This window comes from Dendrobates tinctorius, unplaced genomic scaffold (assembly GCF_039654945.1).
Source record: "Dendrobates tinctorius isolate UK_male_01 unplaced genomic scaffold, ASM3965494v1 ptg000105l, whole genome shotgun sequence".
In the NCBI taxonomy this organism is placed as follows: domain Eukaryota; kingdom Metazoa; phylum Chordata; class Amphibia; order Anura; family Dendrobatidae; genus Dendrobates; species Dendrobates tinctorius.
The window spans coordinates 1,848,623-1,872,175 of record NW_027361773.1 but is presented as its reverse complement, the minus strand read 5'-3'; the positions used below and the strand labels follow the sequence as shown (position 1 = coordinate 1,872,175).

Sequence of the window (23,553 nt, the reverse complement as noted above, 5' to 3'; positions counted from 1 at the left end):
TGAGTTGGTCTGTGTTAATACAAACGGGACCTTTAATATCTCTAGTGCAATTACTTACAATTATGGAAACTGCCGAAATAGTCTTTGAGGAAGGGGGTCTATGACCTGATTAACTCTTTCATTATTAAACAAAAAGGGAATGTCATGTGACAGGAATTAGCAGTATTACAATCTGAATGCAATATTCCAGTGCCTAGCAATTATTTCATTTTACAATGAGTGTACGGTACTTTATTTACAATGGCTCCTATACTTTGATTTAATCAACGATGTCAGCAAGCAGTACATCTCTGATGCAATTATTAGCACATCAACTCACACCCAGACATATAAGGTTGGTTGAACATGTCCAACATGTGGTCTAGACCGCCTGTACATCTCCTGACTTGTATAGAACAGTCTTAGAGTCATTCATGAGGCTGTTGAGTTCAGGTTGGAGACCTGCAACTGGTCCAAACAATGTCGAAGGTGCTCGGACCCTGAATGTCGGAAATGTGAGACTGGCCTAATTTAAAGCTCCTAGGACATAATTTTTATATACCTGTCATTTCCATGTAGTGCTAACCTTATTACTTCAAAAGAATACTTGAAATCGTGTTCCCTCCTATGGAACCTGAATGGATTTTCCTTATTGTTGGCTACTTCACCTTTACATATAGCCAGCATTTATGAGCAGAGTGAGATTGCCATCTTTACTGTAAAGGTCACTACTCTTGCTTGTTATTTATACTTTTTTCAATTATTTGTATGTTACCTTATTGTGTTTATTAATTTGAATTAAAATTTTGGATGTCAGAACAAATCACCCATTTTTTGTTAGGATGGAAACTTCATTTTATAAAACATGATTGTAGCAAGAAATAATGTACAGTAGTAAGATATATTGCAGTGTGCAAAAATTTTAGGTAGTTATAAAAGTGCTCCAAAGTATGAATGATTTCATAAATAGAAATGTTAATAGTTGAATTTTGCCAGTTCACAAAGTAAAAAGTGAATGAACGAAAGAGAAACATAAAACAATTCAATATTTGATGTGATCACCCCTGGCCTTCAAAACAGCATCAGTTCTCCTACTTACACTTGCACAGAATTTAAAACAAACTCTTCGGGAAGGTTCTAAACTTCTTGGAGAACAAAACCACAAATCTTCTGTGGATGTAGGCTTGCAGAAATCCTTCTGTGTCTTCATCTGGCCATACCATCACTTATAGAACTGCTTGTTCTTTTTTACAGTGAGGATAGTATTTAATGACATTGGCTATTTGAGGTTGTTTTCTTGTTGCAGAATAAATTTAGAGACAATCAGATTCCCCCCTGATGGTAATGAAAGATAGCTAAATACAGTCATGTTCAAAAGTTTACGTACCCCGGCAGAATTTTTGCTTTCTTGACCTTTTTCCAGAGAATATGAATGATACACCAAAACTTTTTCTCCACTCATGGTTAGTGGTTGGGTGAAGCCATTTATTGTCAAACTACTGTGTTTTCTCTTTTAAAATCATAATGACTACCCAAAACATCCAAATGACCCCATTTCTTAATACCGTGTATTGCCCCTCTAACATCAACGACGGCTTGAAGTCTTCTGTGGTAGTTGTGGATGAGGTTCTTTATTTTCTCAAATGGTAATGCTGCCCACTCTTCTTGGCAAAAAGCCTCCAGTTCCTGTAAATTCCTGGGCTGTCTAGCATGAATAATAATAATAATCTTTATTTATATAGCGCCAACATATTCCGCAGCGCTTTACAGTTTAACAGTTTCAAAACACAAGTCATAGGTAACAACATTAACAATACAATAATTAAAGCAAAATAAGACAAAATAAGACGACCCTGCTCGTGAGAGCTTACAATCTACAATGAGGTGAGGGATATACAAAGTACAGGAGTGTATTTACAATTGTGTATTTACAATGAAGGTCCAGCCATCTTGAGGGAGTGAAGGATGGATGGAGATAGTGAATGGGCTACACACGCACACTTACACATAGAATGACTGATTAATGAATGTGATAGGCCGCTCTGAACAAATGTGTTTTGAGGGAGTGCCTAAAACTATGCAAATTGTGCAAATTGTGGTTAGTCCTAATTTCTTGGGGTAGAGCATTCCAGAGGATAGGAGCAGCACGGGAGAAGTCTTGGAGTCGGGAGTGGGAGGTACGGATTAGTGCAGAGTTTAGTCGAAAGTCGTTTGCAGAGCGCAGCGATCGTCTAGGCTGATAGACAGAAATGAGGGAGGAGATGTAGGGGGGTGCCGCACTGTGGAGAGCTTTGTGGGTGAGAACAAGTACTTTGAATTGGATCCTATAATGAATGGGAAGACAGTGTAAAGACTTACGAAGAGCGGACACGTCCGAGGTCCGATTAGCCAGATGGACGACCCTTGCTTCATTAAGTATGGACTGGAGAGGGGATAGTCGAGTGACGGGGAGGCCAATTAATAGATTGTTGCAGTAATCCAGGTGGGAGTGGATCAATGCTACAGTGAGGGTTTTTGTTGTTTCCATGGTGAGAAAAGGGCAGATTCTAGAGATGTTCTTTAGGTGTAAGCGGCAAGAGTGGGCAAGAGATTGTATATGGGATGTGAAGGAGAGATTGGTGTCAAACATAACACCCAGACAGCACGCCTGCTGCCGGGGTGTTGTTGTGGTACCACCCACGGAGAGGGAAATGTCAGATTTAGGGTGGTTAGTAGACGGCGGGAGCAGAAGAGGTTCAGTTTTGGGAGAGGTTGAGTTTCAAATAGAGAGTGGACATGATATTGGAGACTGCGGACAGACAGTCACTGGCGTTCTGTAGTACAGCGGGGGTAAGGTCGGGGGAAGACGTATATAATTGTGTGTCATCAGCCTAAAGATGGTACCAAAAGCCAAATCTGCTGAAAGTATGTCCAATTGGGGCCGTGTAGAGAGAAAAGAAGGGGGCCAAGGATTGAGCCCTGAGGTACCCCGACAGCAAGAGGAAGAGGAGATGACATGGAGCCAGAGAACAAAACACTGAAGGAGCGGTCAGAGAGATAGGAATAGAACCAGGAGAGAGCAGTGTCCTTAATGCCTAGTGACTGGAGCCTAGAGAGTAGGAGATGGTGGTCAACAGTATCGAAAGCTGCAGATAGGTCAAGAAGAATGAGCAGAGAGTGGTCACCATTACGTTTTGCTGTCAGAAGGTCATTGGTCACTTTGATGAGTGCAGTTTCAGTCGAATGTAGGGGGCAGAAGCCGGACTGTGAAGGGTCTAGGGGGGAGTGAATGGAGAGGTAACGGGTAAGGCGGGAGTAAACTAGGCGCTCCGAAAGTTTAGAGATGAAGGGGAGATTGGAGACTGGTCTGTAGTTGTTTGTGCAGGATGGGTCGAGAGCGGGTTTCTTTAGTAATAAAGTAACGATGGCGTGTTTGAAGGAGGATGGGAAAATGCCCAAGGAGAGGGAGAGATTAAAGATTGTAGTTAGGTGGGTTGTGACGACTGGAGAGAGAGACTGGAGGAGATGTGAGGGAATTGGGTCGGTAGTGCATGTAGTCGGATGAGAAGAAGAGAGGAGTCTGGAGACTTCTTCTTCTGTGATGGGATCAAATGTTGATAGTGAGCCAGGGGAGATGCAGGAAGGGATGGGAGTTACAGCACTTGGTGGTTGGGAGCAGATTTCCTGACGGATATTATCTATTTTTTCTGTAAAGTGGGAGGCCAGGTCATCAGCACAAATGTCTGTGATAGGGGTTTGTGATTTTGGCCTGAGGAGGGAGTAAAAAGTGTCAAAAAGTTTCTTAGGGTTGTTGGCTAGTGAGGAGATCAGGGTGGTGAAGTAGGTCTGTTTGGCGAGGTGAAGGGCAGCGTTATAGGTTCTTAACATAAATATGAAGTGGATGAAGTCTTCTGGTGTGCGGGTTTTTCTCCATAGGCGTTCAGCACTCCTAGAGCATCGCTGGAGAAGTTGAGTTTGCGATGTGAGCCAGGGCTGTTTTACTCTGTGCTGTGCTCTGTGCATGAAGTGCGCGCTTCAGATCTCCCCAGAGTGGCTCAATGGTATTGAGGTCCAGGAGACTGACCACTCCAGAACCTTCACTTTGTTCTGCTGTAGCCAATGACAGGTCTACTTAGCCTTGTGTTTTGGATCGTTGTCATGTTGGAACGGCTGTATCTACCTGTATTTCACAGTATTAAAGACACTAAGAAATGGTAATGATGTGATCCATAGTTTCAATGGTCAGGCAAGAAAATTAAGTTCAGCAGAGGAAAAACTTCTTATGCTTACTTCCCTCCTAAATTGAAAGATGTCCAACAGTCCCATAAGCCAGAACTGGCAGTAACTAGTGGACCCAGTTACTCCTATCTATTGTTCGAAGAAATCTGAACAGAATTGGTCTTCATGGAAGAATTTCAGCCAAAAAACCATACCTTTGACATGAAAACCAGGCCAAGGGACTATGCATAAAAACATTGGAACTGAGGTGCAAAAAATGGCAGCATGTGCTTTGGACAGATGAGTCAAAATGTAAAATATTTGGCTGTATCAGAAAGCAGCTGGTTTGCCAAAGTGTAGAAGAGTGGTATGGTAGAGGTGCATTTCAAGTTTGGGGCTGAATTTCTGCAAATGGAGTTGGGAATTTGGTCAGGATTAAAGTACCCTCAATGCTGAGAAATACAGGCAGCTACTTAGCCATCATTCACTGCTATCAAAGAAGCATCTCACTGGCTCCAAATTTATTCTACAGTAGGTCAATGACATCATACATGTAGACAATGTCATTAAGAACTATCTTCAGCGTAAAGAAGAACCAGGAATAATGGAAGGGATGATTTGGCTCCCACGAAGCTCTGATCTCAAAATTATCATTTTCCTGGGATAACATGAAGAGACAGAACAATTTGGGCAAGCCAACATCCACAAAAGATCTGTTATTAGTTCTCCAATATGTTTGGAACACCCTACCTACCTACCTACCAAGTTTTTCAAAAATTGCATGCAAGTGTACCTACAAGATTTGACACTTTGATATTGATCTAAAGGCAACGGAAGGTCACACTAAAATGTTGATTTGATTTAGATTTTTCTCATATTCATTCTTTTTGCTTTAACAGATAAAAAAAACTATTAACATTTATATCTTTGAAAGCATTCTTACTATGCAGCACTTTTCTATACCTGCCTAAAGCTTTTTCGCCATACTGTGCATACATTCATAAAATACAATTGTTAAAAGAATAACTGGGGTGTATGATATAATGATGGCTTAAGCCCAAAGTGTTAGAGGTTGAACATTTTTTATAGTAATTGTAAAGGAAACATACTGTCATGATCTGACAGTTTTAAATTGGACAAAGTGAATTTTTTTTACTTTGTCAAGTGCAATGTGTGACGTGATTGCCCCCGGTGGCCATTGGAATTATCACACGTGGTGTCTTTCATTCTAAGTTGCCCGGTGGTGGGGAGTGGTATCGCACCTTAGTGGTAGGTTTAATTGTAATTATAAATCAGGTGTGAGGCTCTATAAATGAGTCTCAGGGTATTCAATCATTGTTGGTGATAGTTGTTCATTTGCAACCAACCTTGGTGGTGGAAGGAGCTGGAGAGATTGCTCAGCTCAATCTGAGTCCTGATGTGGAAGGAGTCACCGAAGGGAGTTCTTTGCAGCGCTAAGGCCGGTTTCACATTAGCGCATTTTCAGCGCGCGCACGGCCGGGGGTAGCTCCGCCCCCGATCCGGCTCTCTGCCCGGCGTGCCCGCCCCTTCCTTGTAGCGCCGCCTCCTAGCGGACAGCGGCTCCTGCGATCGGCGCACCCTATCTTTAGCATAGGGTGCGCCGATCGTGCGCAGGCCGTGCGCTAGTTGCGCTTTGACCTGCGCTGCGCACTTTTGACGGTGCGCCGTGCGCGCCAAAATCAAACTTTTCGGATTTTGGCGCGCACGGCGCACCGTCAAAAGTGCGCAGCGCAGGTCAAAGCGCAACTAGCGCACGGCCTGCGCACGATCGGCGCACCCTATGCTAAAGATAGGGTGCGCCGATCGCAGGCGCCGCTGTCCGCTAGGAGGCGGCGCTACAAGGAAGGGGCGGGCACGCCGGGCAGAGAGCCGGATCGGGGGCGGAGCTACCCCCGGCCGTGCGCGCGCTGAAAATGCGCTAATGTGAAACCGGCCTTACTGAACTTGGTGTCAGCTATTCAGGAGGAAGGCTGCAGTCGGTTGCTGGACTCTGTGCTGGAGCATTTGCACAGAGAGAGCTAAGTTTTCTATTTCCCCTGTTTGTGACTTTCCTTATGTGTGATCTAGTGCAGTGGTGGGATTAGTTTCCGCACCGGCCAATGCCCTAGCGAGGGACTAGGTTCAGGGCGAGTCAGGGCATAAGGTTCGCGTGCGGCGACAGGTGCGGAGCCTGTATAGGGAACGTAAGGAGTGCAGGGACGCTTCCTCAGGGGAGCTTAGGAGGTCTCCACGTCCCTATTTCCTATTACAGGGCCCACCACTGTAATTGTTCCTGTGTTTCCCCTTATTATTTAAATTCGCCAGCTGGAGGCGGGGTATCCAGTTTTACGTGTACTTTTTAAATTCGCCAGCTGGAGGCGGTGTATCCGGCTGCATGTCCCAGTATTATTTAAATTCGCCCCGCTGGAGGCGCTATATCCAGGGTCACGTGTATCATAAATTCGCCCTGCTGGAGGCGCTGTGTCCAGTCACACGTTGACCATTACACATACGGTATATGGATTCATGTTTACGATACATTTAGGATGATCAAAAGTCCACTCAAAGAAGAAAGGATATTATTGCTATTCTTTACGCCAAGTCTTATTTCATCTGTTTTCATCGAACACAAAAGAAGCTACAATCCTATAACTGTGCAGCATTGTGGGAAATCACCAGGGATTTCAAGTAATCAGTGCTTGTGCCTTACTACAGTATACAGTATCTGAGTGAACATTAAGAATTATATGCATCTGCTGCTTCTACACTGACCTAGTAAAAAGGTAGCATCACTGCACCATGCCCAGATAAGTATTGTTCCATTTAAAATGATGGTATCTTTCGACTTTTTCTTCTGTCAGCATTGCCGTTCAAGTATATATTGAAGAGATATGACATTTAGCTCATAAGCGCCACCTTCAGGAGCATAGGACAAAGCAATAGAAACATTAGGAAGCATAGCAATACGGAAAACCTAAAACAGATGCAATCCCATATTGCTAAGCCTGGTTTTTAAACATTATCTTTATCAAATAGGACATATTACATATTGGTTAATTACTCTGCAGATCAGCGGCTATATAACACTGGAACAGTGATGAAAAATTGCATATCTATTATAATAGAAATTAACTCCAATGATACTCTGAAGCAAAATCAGATCCATGTCTGGTCAGCAGTGTGTAACATTTGTATAAAAGGGAAAAGTACACATTGTAACTCATATTAAAATGCTCATTATTACACGCAGAGCATTTCACATCTCATATGTACATATCTACATACTTTCATAAGTGATGAATACTTGTATTAACCTGAGTGGTCTTTTGTGAATTATAATGATGGAGTAGTACCCTGGGGCCCAACGCTGCTCCACTTATCTATATTACATGTAGAAATATTATCGGTTACCTTCTGAGATAAGGAGTTCCCCTGCAGCTACTTTACAGTATATACATAATTTAGGCACCAGATAGTAAAGAAAAATATATAGCAGGAATATGCATGTATAGACATATGTCTGTGTATAAATATATATTTATATATAATCATATGTACAGTGCTCATAATAAATGAGTACATCTCCTTTGAAAAGTAAGATTTTAATCAATATTTTACTCAACCCAAGAACAATTGCTGAAATTTTGACAAGACGGAGATTCTTAGAACATTTTCTTAACCTATAACGTGAAAGTAAGGGTAAATAACTTCCATTACAAAATCTTCATTTTACTCAGTTGAGTTGATGCAAAAATGAATACACCTCACATCAAAACAACTACAGTTAGTATTTTTAAGGACAGTATCAAGTCTTCAAGGCATGGCATATTGGCGACATATTGCAATATCTATCTTCTCCCATTCTTCAAGAATGATCTCTTAGAGAGCCTGGATGGAGACTGATGCTCAACACATGTGTCTTCATAATCCCCATAGGTGTTGCAGTTGGGTTCAGACCAGACGACATATTTGTCTACTGAAACACTTTCACCTTTTAATCTTCAGAAAATGCAACAGTGGCCTTATATAAGTGTTTTGGATCATTGTCATGTTAGAAAAGTGCCCGTCTACCAAGGACACGGAGTATTTGTAGCACCATCTCTTTCAATATAGAGCAGTACATCTGTGAATTCATGATGCCATACCATATGGTTTAACTTAATTTTTCTTTAGCTAACTACAGTGTACATAAATATTAAATTTTTATTTTCAACCCTTCTCATCAGAAGATGCTCCTGTTTAGGTGCTAATTTTCCCTGGTCAACGGCAACATCTCTGTGAGATAGTTGCAGTTCCATCTTTGTTACATTTTTTGTATCACTTTGGTTACAGTATTCTGAATGATAAGTAAAGATTTGCTGATTTTCTTGTAGCCTTCACCTTTCTTGTGTAAAGAAATTATTTTCTCTAAGGTCTTGTGACATTTCTCTTCCATGTGGTGCTATTGCTGACATTATGAAAGGGAACAGGTATTCTTTGTTCAGTAATGCCCTTTTATATTTTACTGTCTGCTGAACACCAGTTTAAGGAATAGACTTACCTGTGGTTGAGTTCTTGTTAATTAGAATTTTGCAGTCATAGAAACAGAATCATAGAATGGTAGAGTTGGAAGGGACCTCCCAGGTCATCTGGTCCAACCCCCTGCTCCAAGCAGGATTCACTAAATCATCCCAGACAGATGTCTGTCCAGCCTCTGTTTGAAGACTTCCATGGAAGGAGAACTCACCACCTCTCCCTGTTCCACTCATTGATTACTCTGTCAAAAAGTTTTTTCTAATATCTAATCTGTGTCTCCTACTATTCAGTTTCACCCCATTGCTTCTAGTCTAAGCGTTAGCTTTATACTTAAAACTTACTTTTTTTTACTCAATTTTGCAACATGTTCTTGAATGAATTTGTTGGAACATTTACTTTTTTGGGTGTGCAGAATAACAAATCTTGTTTGAACTTTGAAATTTAGCATGTGTTTATGATTATTTTAGTTATTGTTGAGTACAAGTGTAATATGTGAAAATACATTTTAGCATGTAGACCTAAACTGCCTGGTTTCGCAGTGATATAAAATAAAGTAGAATATCTAGGTCAAATGATTATCTGATATATAATAGACAATGGTGAAGTTTGTGATCTCCAACTACCACTGTTTTTAGACTAAAAGGCTTCTGTAGAAGATTTAAACTCTTTTTAGAAATCTCACACATTGTGAGCAAAGGGCCATTGAAATCAATGGTCCTTTGCTTAGGATTTTATGTTCAAAATCTCTGAGCAGTGCCATAAGGATTTATTCGCTCTATTAAACCCTTTCATTCAGGAAAGTTAGTGATGGTCCCAGATCATAGACTTCCTTTAGGTTCTTTTCTTACATGTCTGTATGACATATTAGAAGATTATTTTAACTGCATTTCACCTTTAAAGGTTCATTCTTAAGTTTTTTAATGGATACAATCGCAAAATGCTTGTAAAATCAATAAACTTTACAGTTTATGTTTTTCTCAAGAATGGAAGGAATTTTTATTCTATTGTTTTGCTTGAAGCCTAGATTACTACTCAGTGGCGGTTGGTCTCCAAATCAAGGAGCACAGTTCTCTTTCCAATATAGTTTGAAAGCTTGGTTAGGAAGCTGGCCAGATCTCTCGAGTGTATTGTTAGTTCCCGATCCATCCAACTTCAGTGCCACTTTGATCCTCCAATGCTGCTGAGGCAAAACTGCCATTGCTTATAGTATGGGAAAGTGCATCGTTAGTCAGTGCCGCTGGTCCAGACTGTCAATCATTCAGCAGCCCACCACCCTTCAGGAAACCGTGAGGCAGGGAAGATGTGTGCTCCTGAATGGCAAGATGAAAAACACACTTTAAGGGCATTTTAATACAGTAGTTTCAATCAATAATTGTCAAATATGGGAATGGAATCAATCAGAGAAACTTTAGGATTTTGTAATATTGAATCATTTCCTGTTTTGCCAGGAAAGATCCAGGCCAAAAATATATTTCACCCTTCAAAAATCTTGTATATGTGATATTTTTTGAGTATGATTAGTGACTTGATAGATAAATTATCTTCTTAGATTACAAATCAGCTGTTTAAAGATTAAGTGTATTCAAGTTATTTCTCTCTGGAGTGTGCATGGAAATGACTGATATATTGATAATCATTCAAAAAATGAATCAATTGTGTGCTTTTGTTAAGACTTTACAATTAATTTAAATGATGAATGCTAACAATATGAGTAACTGAGTGTCTCGACTGCAAACTTGTACATTTTAGTTAATTTAATATTTGCAGTACTAAGAGTACAGCGTAATCAACTATGGGCCAGTGAGTACTCTCCACAGCAGTGGGCCAGTGAACTGACTTAGTGAATGTATGAAGTCTATGTTGCCCATACAAACCTATGTATTCACCTATGTATTCTATATTTTTTCAGTGCATTTTATGTAATAAAAGACAAATTCTGATATATATAATGAAGATATAAAAATAGATATTTGATTGTTACTAGGGTCAGGAGTTAGAAGTTACATTATATAAGAATATATAAAAGGTCACTGAAAAGAAGAATGTAGGTTATTGCTATTATATTGATAGATTTTCCAACAAAAAGGCTTTAAACAAGTGCCACATATATAAACAAGATTTTTATTAAACAGACAAAATATAAAAACCAACACGTAGGTACATTTAAAAAGTGAGAAGCCACAGAAGAGGTAATTGGTGGGTGTAGCTGGATATTAGTATATACAGTTGTGTGAAAAATTGTTTCTTGATTTCCTATTCTTTTGCATCTTTGTCATACGTAAATGTTTCAGATCACCAATGAAATTTAAATATTAAAGTTAACACAAGAAAACACAAAATACAGTTTTTAAATTAAGGCCTTTATTATTAAGGTAAAAAGGAATCCAAACCTATTGGGCCCTGTTTGAAAAAGTGATTGCCCCCCCCCCACCTTAAAACATAAATTAACTGTGGTTTGTTACATCTTTGGGAAGCTGAGTTCAAAGTTCCTATCAATACGCAGGCCTGATTACTGCCACACCTGTTCTCAGTCAAGCAACCACTTAAATAGGACCTGCCTGACAAGGTGAAGTAGACCAAAAGCTCCTCAAAAAAGCTAGCCATCATGATGCAATCCAAAAAAAATCTGACAAATAAGAAACAAATTAATTGAGATCTATCAATCTGGAAAAGGTTATAAAGACATTTCTAAATCTTTAAGACTCCAGCGAACCACAGAGAGATTAATTATCCACAAATGAAGAAAGCATAGAACAGTAGTGAACCTTCTCAGGAGTGGCCAGCTGATCAAAATTTCCCCAGGAGTGCAGCGACAACTCATCCAAGAGGTCCCAAAAAGACTCTTCAACAACAATCAAAGAACTGCAGGCCTCACTTGCCTCAGTTAAGGTCAGTGTTCATGACTCCACCATAAGAAAGAGACTGGGCAAAAGTGGCCTGCATGGCAGATTTCCAAGACAAAAAAAGTTGTTGAGCAGCAAGAACATAAAGGCTCATCTCAGTTTTGCCAGAAAGCATCTTGATGATCCCTAAAACTTTTGGGAGAATACTCTGTGGACTGACGAGACAATTTGTGAGATACATGTCCCATTAAATTTGGAGTAGAAGTAACACGGCATTTAAAAAAAGAACATCATACCAACAGTAAAATGTGGTAGTGGTAGTGTGATGGTCGGTGGTTGTTTTGCTGCTTCATAACCAGGAAGGCTTGCTGTGGTAAATGGAACCATGAATTCTGCTGTCTGACTATAAATCCTGACGGAGAATGTCTGACCATCTATTCGGGACCTCAATCTGAAGTGCACATGGGTTATGCAGCAGGACAATGATCCAAAACACACCAGCAAGGCCACCTCTGAATGGCTTAAGAAAAGCAAAATTAAGACTTTGGAGGGGCCTAGTCAAAGTCCTGAACTTAGTCCAATTGAGATGCTGTGGCATAACCTTAAAAAGGCGGTTCATGCTTGGAAACCGTCCAATATGCAAAGATAAGTAGGCCAAAATTCCTCTAGAGCTTTGTAAAAGACTCATTGCCAGTTATCGCAAACGCTTGATTGCAGTTGTTGCTGTTAAGGGTGGTCCGACCATTTATTAGGTTTAAGGGGCAATCACTTTTTCACACAGGTCCTGTAGGTTTGGATTTCTTTTTCCCTTAATAATAATGACCTTTATTTAAAAAATGCATTTTTGCTTACTTGTGTTATCTTTGCTTAATATTTAAATTTGTTTGCTGATCTGAAACATTTAAGTGTGACAAATATGCAAAAAAAAATAGGAAATCAGGAAGGGCGCAAAAACTTTTTCACACAGCTGTACGTAATAGTAACTTATTTGTGCATGATAAAGACAATCAGAGGTTAAATATGAATCAAACACACAAAAGGAAAATCACGTCTCTGTGTATACACACACAATATGCATACCGATCAATTATACTGTATATTCAACATTAATCAATCGAAAAATGAATATCCAGTGTAAAGTAATCACTAAAAATCAGAAATGATAAATATGCCCTATATATCATATATAGAAAGTTAGATATATTTACATTTATGCATATAAAGTATACATGCGATTCAGCTGCATTGCAACAAAGTAAGCAAATTAGTCAGAGCATCATACTAGACACGTTTCAAACGTAGTGTATCAAACCATCATATATACAAAAATAAAACAATAGAGTGTAATTCATTAGTAATGCGCACAATTACCTAGTAGGTAGATATCCACGAGCTGACGTTATATTGATGGGGCAGCCACATGATGTGATCGCAGGTCGCTGATGGGTTGCTATGACAGCCGGAGGTCTCCTGATTACTACCGTGCCTGTCATTACGTAGCTCCTTTGAAACCCAGCCTGTGGCTGGGCTTCAAATGGTACCGTGTTTTTTACTATGTATTACGATGCTGTGGTATGGCTGTATACAACACAAGCAATCAAACAATCACGGCTTCAAAGTAAAGTAAAATATGAAAAAAAGAAAGAAAGACATAAAAGTTGAAATCACCCACCCTTTCCCCCATTAATAACAAAGATATCATAAAAATAAAAATAATACACATATGTGGTTTTATAGCATTCTGAAAAATCAGATCTATCAAAATATCAAAATAATTGATCCATTCGATAAACACCATAAACAAAAAAAATAAAGAATGTCAAAATGACGTTTTTTTGGTCTCTGTAATTCCACAAAAAATGCTGTAACAAATGATCAAAAATGACTCACATTTATCCTAAGATGGAATCAATAAAAATGTTGTCTCGCCCCGCCCAAAATAAGCCATCACACGGTATCGACCTAAAAATAAAAATGTTATGAGTCTTGGAAAATGGCAGCACAACCCCCCCCCAAAATTTTTTTTTTAAACTTCCGATTATTCTTTACCACTAAAATAATTTAAAAATGGAAATGTTTGTTTTCTCCATAATTGTACTTATGAGCAGAATCATATTGCAAGGTCATTTATTTCTGCCACAAAATTTACACCGTAAACATTTTTTTAAAATTTGCATTTTATTTACAATTCCCCCCCCCCACTTGGAATATTTTTGTCATTTTCCAGTAGAGTATATAATAAAATGAATGGTGTCATTCAAAAGTACAACTCGTCGTACAAAAAAGCAAGCCGTCATCTGTCTATATGGACGGAAAAATAAAAAAGTTTATGGCTCTAGGAAGAAGGGGAGGAAAAAACGGAAATGCAAGAACGGAAATTGGTCCCGTTATGAAGGGGCTAACAGTCTTTCCCTGCACGCAGTCACCCACTAAACATAGATTAAAGCCAGCTGAAGTTCTGTATACACCTGGGTGACTAGGAGCACGATTGTGAAGAAAAAATAATAAAGGGGCCACAGATGAGAGTCCTATAAGGCAGACCCTAGTAAACATGAAATGATGTGTTGTCTTAGTAATGTTGCATACCATCAATTTATGAGTAGTAATACCCATTTAACCCTACTGCTATTTTCTTATTTTTTTTCTCCTTGCTTGGAATGTTATCATTTTGACTTGAACTTGGAGTAAATTTTCTGTCAGCTGGCATCCTCAGTCATTCAATACCTAAAGATATGTTACTACAGGAAGACAAGTGTGACTATTATGTTGTGTTGTAGGAGCTAGAATGGGTTCATAAATTCCTTCTTTCACTAGACGTCCAATTTATCATCATTTAGCCTATGTCTTGAACCTATTTTAGGGCATTTACTAATCCCTCTTTCTTTCTGATCTGCAGGTTGTTGTTTTGTAACGTTTTATACAAGAAAAGCAGCACTGGAAGCACAGAACGCATTGCACAATATTAAAACTTTACCTGGGGTGAGTACATTCTTCTTCTCCTGGACACAGTGTCATGATTAAGTGTCATTTATTTGTTCTACTTATTGCTAGGGAATAGCTTTCTTTCCAAATAACCAATGAGTACATGATGAAGTGTGCACTTCTCAAAATGTCTGGGCAGCAATGGAATGGACTTATGATGGTGTCGGGCTAATCCCTTAATTGTCTCAGTCAGATGGCTTTGTGTACAATACAGTGAATGTACTTTAGGCTTTATCTTGGAAACAAACATTATCACAATACCTCACCTATGTAATCCAGTCTACTTTGATTTTGTTTTGGCTGATGTGTATTGAATTTTGAGAAATGTTCTTCTTTTCAAGCTGCAAAAGCATTTAACTTAAGTCTTTAGGTAATGAACATGTAGATGAGCCCCAGTGCTGAACAAAGCTTTGAAGGTATAAGTAGCACTGTAGGATACTGAAAAGATCCACATGGTGCCAGGAAACTCATTGATAGGCAATGCTCCATGTTAAAAAAAGTATAAAAATTAGGAACAATGCTATATAGAAGGTATCTAAAAGATGTCACCCATTTGTAGATTGCTTTTTGATTTTCTTGCCTCTTAAATGATACCACAGGGCAGGACAACTCTTGGTCAAAAAAGATTTCTTTGACGCTTTTCTAGAGTTAATGGTTATCAATGAAGTAATCCAAATGGTTTGAAGAGACAGGCAATTCACTTTGGCTACCAAAGAAATGGGACATCTGCTAATTAGGATTTTTAAAAATTGAATAAAGTCTGATTGAACTCTGCCATCTTTGTACACAAAGTTTACTTGGCATAAAATATATTTGAAACAGCATTGTGTATGATACTATTTGTTACCCCCCCTTTAGTGTAGACTTAAGCCCCCGTCTCACATAACGAGATCGCTAGCGAGATCGCTGAAGCGTCACCGATTTTGTGACGCAACAGCGACCTTGCCAGCGATCTCGCTACATGTGACACACAGCAGCGACCGCCCCGCCGCTGGATATCGCTGATCGTGCTCGAATGTCCTGGGCCATTTTTTCATCGTTGGTGTCCCGCTTGGCCAGTGTGCATCGCTGTGTTTGACACCGCCGAGCGACCTCGGCGACGCAGAACTCAGGGACGCAGGCGGGAATCGTCAGAAAAGCTGCTGTGTGGCAAGGTACCAACGACCGCCGAGGTCGTTATACGGATCGCCGGATCGTTGCTGCGTCGCTGAAGAGATCTGCCTGTTTGGCAGCTTACTAGCGACCATGCAGCGACGTACCAGCGATCATTACCAGGTTGTATCGTTGTAGGGATCGCTGGTGCGTTGCTATGTGAAATGGGACCCTTAAGCATTTCAGAATACATAGTTATCATTGACATTTTGTCAGGTTGGTGAATATTACAGAATAGCAAATTTGATTTTAACAAAAAAAAAACAAATGATCCCTCAAGGTGATAGAGAAATTTAAACAAAAGTAGAAATTTAAAACTTAGCATTTAATAAACCATTAAAAGGTACCAAAACACAACAAAACATATAATTAGAGCCTTAAAAAGACCTGCCAAACAAACTATCAGGGTCAGATAAGGCACCAATTGTCTATAATTGATTACCTATGCCCGTACCACTGACATGTAGTGAATAAATCTAATAGGGTCGTTATAGATCCATATTAAATTAATAAATTGAAATGATCTCACCCAAACCCATTTCATCCCAACCGGGATTCATCAGGGAATATAGCAGCTGGGATGGAGGACTCTGCCGTATCAGGCAACAAAGAACCTCCTAGGATGGCTGCCATATCCCCTGATGAGTCCAGGTTGAGATGAAACGTGTCGGGGAAAGGGCAGTTAATTCTTAACTGGCACTAACACTTTGTACCTATGATATTGATGGCTGTACAGTGGCTGGATACCCACAGCTTCACATGAGTGTCTTAAAACCTTTGCCAGAGATCCTAACATTAACCTGAATTGGGTGAGATAATTTCAATTTATTAATTTAATATTGGTCTTTAAACACTCCAATGGTTTTTTAAAACCCTGTGGGGGGCACAATGTGGAACATGAATAAATATAGCATAAAAAATAAAATAGAATAAAACATAAATATATAGATAAATAAATAAAACAAAACTAAAAAAAAAGACACTGTAAGTCTAAATTACTGTTTTTAGCCCTACCCCATCTAAGAAAATATGTCCAACATATAAAAATAATGTTTGTAGCATTCATACGTGGTTCAAAAAAAAAAGTGAAAAATAGACACATATTTTTTATTGTTCTTTCCATTATTCCCCATTATCAACAAGAAAAAATATGATAAAAATTAAATAAAAAATATTTATCTTACTCACTACAAATTAGAAGCTAAATTATTTGAACGAGAATTTTTTTAGAGCTGTTAAAAGCACATATGATATAAATTCCAAAAATGTGCCTTTGTCAGGAACTTGGTAAAATGGCCCGATGCTGAACTGGTTGCCTCTTTTTCCTGAAATATTTGAAATGGCCATCAGCATTGATATGAAATTGTTACATTCTGCCCAGATAGTGCTCAGTTACGCCTTCCAGTGTCGGCATAGCTCACTTCAATTACATCCAGTGCTTTCAAGATTACAGAGGCTGATATTGAGCAAATATTGCACCATGCAAATTCATGGACATCATCTCTGTTCATTTGTATCATGACCAGTAGCCGCTTAGTAAATAAATGTGGCAGTTTTTCAGAATAGATGCCATGCACAGTATCATTTAATTGGATAATTTAGCATGAGCTGCATTAATTGGGTTAGTAAGCCTTTGAGATATTAAAACCTGACACTTTCCCTTGGAGAATAATTATCATCTAGACAACAAAAATGCACAGAGGTTTTCTTAGTCCTGCAGCATTACCATATTGGTCTTACATGCAGTGCCAGCATAGAAACGAACAGTATATGCCATTCCCCAATTTATTCTTTCATTAAAGAAAATGGAATTAAAGGTATTTTGATCTGTTAACACAAATACAGAATCAAAATTGGAGAATCAGCTATTCTATTTCTGTGGGACAAACAACTGCCAAACTGCATCAGAAGCCATTATACATGAAGTCCTAATTGTGGGATCTCTAGAACATTTAGGAGTCATAAATAGTAAGCATCTGATAAATTGTCAGGTTCAGAAAAAAAACAATGTTGCAGATTTTACCGACTTTTTTATTATAAGACAGCACAAATAAATGAAATTACTTTTAAGGTATGTTCCCATTGAGCTTTTGGAGGAGTTCTTGAAGCAGAAGCTGAGCAGAAATTCTCCAAAATCATCCTCAAAAACTCAAAACTCCTCAAAAAGTTTCTTCTCAGTTTCCATTCCAAAAAGATGCAGGCTCCAATTCATCAAGAACAGTGTTTTTTACTACTGAGGGAGTGGATGGAGTGTAAGGTGTCTGTTTCATTAAGAGGCACATGTGTCTTAATGAATCAAGTGAGGTGCGAAGTGGAGTGTTTCTTTGTGTGCATCGCGAAACAAATCTTACTCCAATCATGGACTGATTTAAGATTTGTGGCGTAAGGAAAGCCATCTCTTGTCATGAATTTGACAAGAAAGGGTCTTCACTCACTAGCTCTACCCACTTTGTCAGAGCTGAGATGGTTCAATCCCACACAGAAACAACAGCAAAATAAATACAGAAATGGGTATACATAATTGGATCACCACAGAAAAACAACCCTTAAAAATATCGTTTATTAATATTCAATTAAAAATTATCAACTATTTAAAAAATATCAATTACAAACACCAGAAAAAAACAGGGATAGGTGTTGATTGGGCAAAAAAAAGGTTTATATCAGGATAAGATGTTTGTTAGTGGTGTAATCCTATGCTGACTCTAATCGGTCCCTATTGGACTGAACACCTTCCTAATAGTGGAGGTTGGCACCCTAAATTGCGATGTGGCACCCCCCACTCTGCGTTGGCTGTCCCTTAAATCCCTAGATTGCCCTATCAACTACCCAGCCCAAATACCCAACACCATGCACACAGATGATCAACAATAGAAAAAATATTGGAGGAGTAGTAAACTGGGATATAAAATATATCTAGTTAGCCAATGAATTCCCTCAAGACAAGCGGGTATTTTTTGGCTAAAACTATTAAATCCCGTAAACTGAGATATAGAATGAAATTAGTTAGCCACAGAAAAAATACCACCAAAAAAAGGGTTAATATCCCCCCAAAAAATTTTTAAATAGCTAGAATCTGTTCTACAATCAATAACTTTTCCCTTACAGTATAAAAAACACAATTAGGGATAAAGTGCAACTGTGCTTCAAAGTTGTAGATAGTGCATTGTCTAATCATTTATATTTCCTTAATCAATACTTAGCTATCACAAATAGTATATAGCATGCTACAATGTCATGATCTGTCATTTCTTAGTTGAACAAATCTCTTATGACCAAAACAAAGGACAATGCCGTAATTCAGAAAAAAACATGCTAAAAAACCATAATAGGTCACTTATCTGAATAGAGATAGCGTTGTTTGACCCAATATCATTTTTCCTACCCGTTTTTCCCCCTCCTAGTGTAAGGGCTCATCAGGGGACCGTAGATAGGAGCACGCCACAATGGCATAATGTTGGATTTTTAGCATGTTTTTTTCTGAATTACAGCATTGTCCTTTGTTTGGTCATAAGAGATTTGTTCTGTTCAACTAAGAAATGAGTGACAGATCACGACATTGTAGCATGCTATATACTATTTGTGATTGCTGAGTATTGATTAAGGAATTATAAATGATTGAGACAATGCACTATCTGCAACTTTGAAGCATGGTTGCACTTTATACCTAATTGTGTTTTTTTATACTGTAAGAGAAAAGTTATTAATTGTAAAACAGATTCTAGCTATTTAACCCCTTTCCTACAATGGACGTAATATTCCGTCCTTGTGACCCTGGACCTAATTCCCATGGACGGAATATTACGTCATAGCGATCAGCGGCGCCCACGTGGTGAGCGCTGCTGATCGCGGCCAGGTGTCAGCTGATTATCACAGCTGACACCCGGCACAATGTGTCAGGGGCGGTCACGGACCACCCCCAACACGTTAAACCCTTGCACACCGCAATCAAACACGATCGCAGTGTATCGGGGGGGTTAAAGGGAAGCATCGGCAGGGTGGGGGCTCCCTCCTTGCTTCCCTGAGCCCCCCACAGCAGCTCAGTGCTGCTGTGGGGGCTCCATCCCTGCAGGTCTCAAGATGGCGATGGGGACCTTTGGGGGCCTGCAGGGAGCTGGCTTCCTTAGTGCCTGCAAAGCGCAGGCACGAGGAAGCCTTGTGCAGTGCCTGTGACAGATCGCTGATCTGTCACAGTGATCTGTGATGTGACAGATCAGCGATCTGTCACATGACAGTTATGTCCCCCCTGGAACAATGGAATAAAGTTAAAAAAAAGTGTAAAAATAATTTTAAAAAATCGCTAAATAAATTAAAAAAAAAATATTCCCAAATAAATTCATTTTTTGGAAATAAAAAAACAAACAATAAAAGTACACATATTTGGTATCGCCGCGTCCGTAATGACCTGCCCTATAAAACTGTCCCATTAGTTAACCCCTTTAGCGAACCCCTTAAAAAATAAAAATAAAAAAAGAAGCAAAAAATAATGATTTATTATCATACCGCCGAACAAAAAGTGCAATAACGTGCGATCAAAAAGGCGAATATAAATATCCATGGTACCACTGAAAACGTCATCTTGTCCCGCAAAAAGCGAGATGCATACAGCATCATCAGCGAAAAAATAAAAAAGTTATAGCTCGCAGAATAAAGCGATGCAAAAATAATTATTTTTTATATAAAATTGTTTTCATTGCATAAAAGCGCCAAAACATAAAAAAATGACCTAAATGAGGTATCGCTGTAAGCGTACTGATCCGAAGAAGAATAAAAGCGCTTTATCAATTTTACCGCAGGCGGAACGGTGTAAACGCACCCCCCAAAAGAAATTCATGAAACGCTGGTTTTTGTTCATTCTGCATCCCAAAAATCGGAATAAAAAGCAATCAAAAGATGTCACATGCCCGAAAATGATACCAATAAAAACGCAAACTCGTTCTGCAAAAAATAAGACCTCACATGACTCGGTAGGTCGAAATAGGAAAAAATTATAGCTCTCAATATGTGGTGATGCAAAATCTATTTTTACAATAAAAAGCGTTTTTTAGCGTGTGACAGCTGCCAAACATGAAAACCGCCTTAAATAGTAAATCAAACCCCCCGTTATCACCCCCTTAGTGAGGGAAAAATTATAAAATTAAAAGAAAATGTATTTATTTCCATTTTCCCATTAGGGTTAGGGCTAGGGTTAGGGCTAGGGTTAGGGCTAGAGTTAGGGCTGAGATTAGGGTTAGGGGTGTGTTGGGGTTAGGGTTGAAGTTATAATTGGGGGTTTCCACTGTTTGGGCACATCAGGTGCTAACCAAATGCAGCATGGCGTCTGATCTCAATTCCAGCCAATTCTGCGTTGAAAAAGTCAAATGGTGCTCCTTCCCTTCCAAGCTCTGCCATGCGCCCAAACAGTGGTTTACCCCCACATATGGGGTATCAGCATACTCAGGACAAATTGCAAAACAACTTTTGGGGTCCAATTTCTCCTGTTACCCTTAGGAAAATAAAAAATTGGGGGCAAAAATATCATTTTTCTGGAAAAAAATGATTTTTTTATTTTCACGCCCAGGCGTTATAAACTTCTGTGAAGCACTTGGGGGTTCAAAGTGCTCACCACACATCTAGATATGTTCAGTGGGGGGTCTAGTTTCTAAAATGGGGTCACTTGTGGGGAGTTTCAATAGTTTAGGTACATCAGGGGCTCTCCAAACGCACATGACACCCGCAGACCATTCCATCCAAGTCTGCGTTCCAAAACGTCACTACTTCCCTCCTGAGCCCCGACGTGTGCCCATACAATAGTATTCTCCCACATATGAGGTATCAGCATACTAAGGACAAATTGGACAACAACTTTTGGGGTCCAATTTCTACTGTTACCCTTGGGAAAATAAAAAAATGTTTGTTGAAAAAATACGATTTTTTTATTTTCACACCCGGTCGTTATAAACTTCTGTGAAGCACTGGGGGGTTCAAAGTGCTCACCACACATCTAGATAAGTTCCTTAGGGGGTCTAGTTTCCAAAATGGTGTCATTTGTGGGGGATTTCCACTGTTTAGGTACATTAGGGGCTCTCCAAAGGCAACATGACACCCGCAGACCATTCCATCAAAGTCTGCATTCCAAAACGTCACTACTTCCCTTCCGAGCCCCGATGTGTGCCCATACAGTAGTTTTCTCCAACATATGGGGTATGCGGCGCTGTTTCACACTACCATGCACAGCATCCAGGCCAGCCTAGTAGTGACACCCTTCTATTAGCTCAGGCGGGCTGGCCCAGCGCGATCAAAATGCATGCCATGTGAACAGACACCACAGTTTACAAGACCAAATGGGCCCAACTGCACCCTGAATAAAAAGTGCAAAAAAAACACATTAAAAAAATGTGGAGTATTAGCTGATATTTTGGCCAAAATACGTGAGCCCGTAACCTGCGTCAAAGATCTCCACGTTTACGGGTACCTAACACTAAATCCTAAGACTGATACAGCACAGAAAGAGGACTTGAAAGTCCACCAATAATATAAAACGGCAAAAAGAGCAAAGAGGTTTACCCGTACAGGCCTCCAGACAAATGCACTGTGCATGGCCATAGTGTGAACAGCGCCGCATACAAGTGTTTTGTTGTGCATTAACATACCAGGCAACCGCCCCCTCCATATATTGGTAGGCTGCGAGCGGTTGTTATTATCGGTATTCTTGCACCTGTGTTGTCATCTTAATTATATGGGTCCACTGCATCCTGCATTTGTCTGGAGGCCTGTACGGGTAAACCTCTTTGCTCTTTTTGCTGTTTTATATTATTGGTGGACTTTCAAGTCCTCTTTCGGTACATCAGGGGCTCTCCAAAAGCAACATGACACCCGCAGACCATTCCATCAAAGTCTGCATTCCAAAACGTCACTACTTCCCTTCCGAGCCCTGACGTGTGCCCATACCGTAGTTTTCTCCCACATATGGGGTATCAGCGTACTCAGGACAAATTGGACAACAACTTTTGGGGTCCAATTTCTCCTGGTAGCCTTGGGAAAATAAAAAAATTGGTGACTAAAAGATCATATTTGTGGAAAAAATATGATTTTTTTATTTTCACGCCCGAGCGTTATAAACTTCTGTGAAGCACTGGAGGGTTCAAAGTGCTCACCACACATCTAGATAAGTTCCTTGGGGGGTCTAGTTTCCAAAATGGTGTAAATTGTGGGCGATTTCCACTGTTTTGGTACATCAGAGGCTTTCCAATCGCGACATGGTGTCCGATCTCAATTCCAGCCAAAAAAGTCAAATGGCGCTGCTTCCCTTCTGAGCTCTGCCATGCGCCCAAACTACTCCCACATGTGGGGTATCAGCGTACTCAGGACAAATTGCACAATAACTTTTAGAGTCCTGTTACCCTTGGAAAAATAAGAATTGAGGGTGAAAAGATCATTTTTGTGGAAAAAATATGATTTTTTAATTGTACGGCTGTACGTTATAAATTTCTGTGAAGCCCTTGTGGGTTCAAAGTTCTCCCCACACATCTAGATAAGTTCCTTGGGGGGATCTAGTTTCCAAAATGGGGTCCCTTGTGGGGGGTTTCCACTGTTTAGGTACATCAGGAGCTCTCCAAACGTGACATGGCGTTCGATCTGAATTCCAGCCAATTTTGCATTGAAAAAGTCAAACGGCGCTCCTTCCATTCTGAGCTCTGCCATGCACCGAAACAGTGGTTCCCCCCCACATATCAGGTAACAGCGTACTCAGGGCAAACTGCACAATAACTTTTGCAGTCCAATTTCTCCTGTTACCCTTGGTAAAATAAAAAAAATTGAACCTGAAGTATTTTTTTTGTGAAAAAAAGTTAAATGTTCATTTTTTTTTAAATATTCAAAAAAATTCCTGTGACACACCTGAAGG

The 23,553-nt window shown here is 39.7% G+C and overlaps 1 protein-coding gene across 28 annotated transcripts in view; it reads left to right on the top strand.

Annotated features, from left to right (window-relative positions):
* The window catches only part of CELF2 (CUGBP Elav-like family member 2), a 654,777-nt gene that overhangs the window by 366,682 nt on the left and 264,542 nt on the right, over nt 1–23,553 (top strand). For all 28 annotated transcript variants that reach the window (XM_073589015.1, XM_073589012.1, XM_073589008.1 and 25 more), the window contains one exon: nt 14,431–14,513. In XM_073589015.1, coding sequence (XP_073445116.1) covers nt 14,431–14,513 — 83 coding nt within the window. The remainder of the gene's footprint in view (nt 1–14,430; nt 14,514–23,553) is intronic.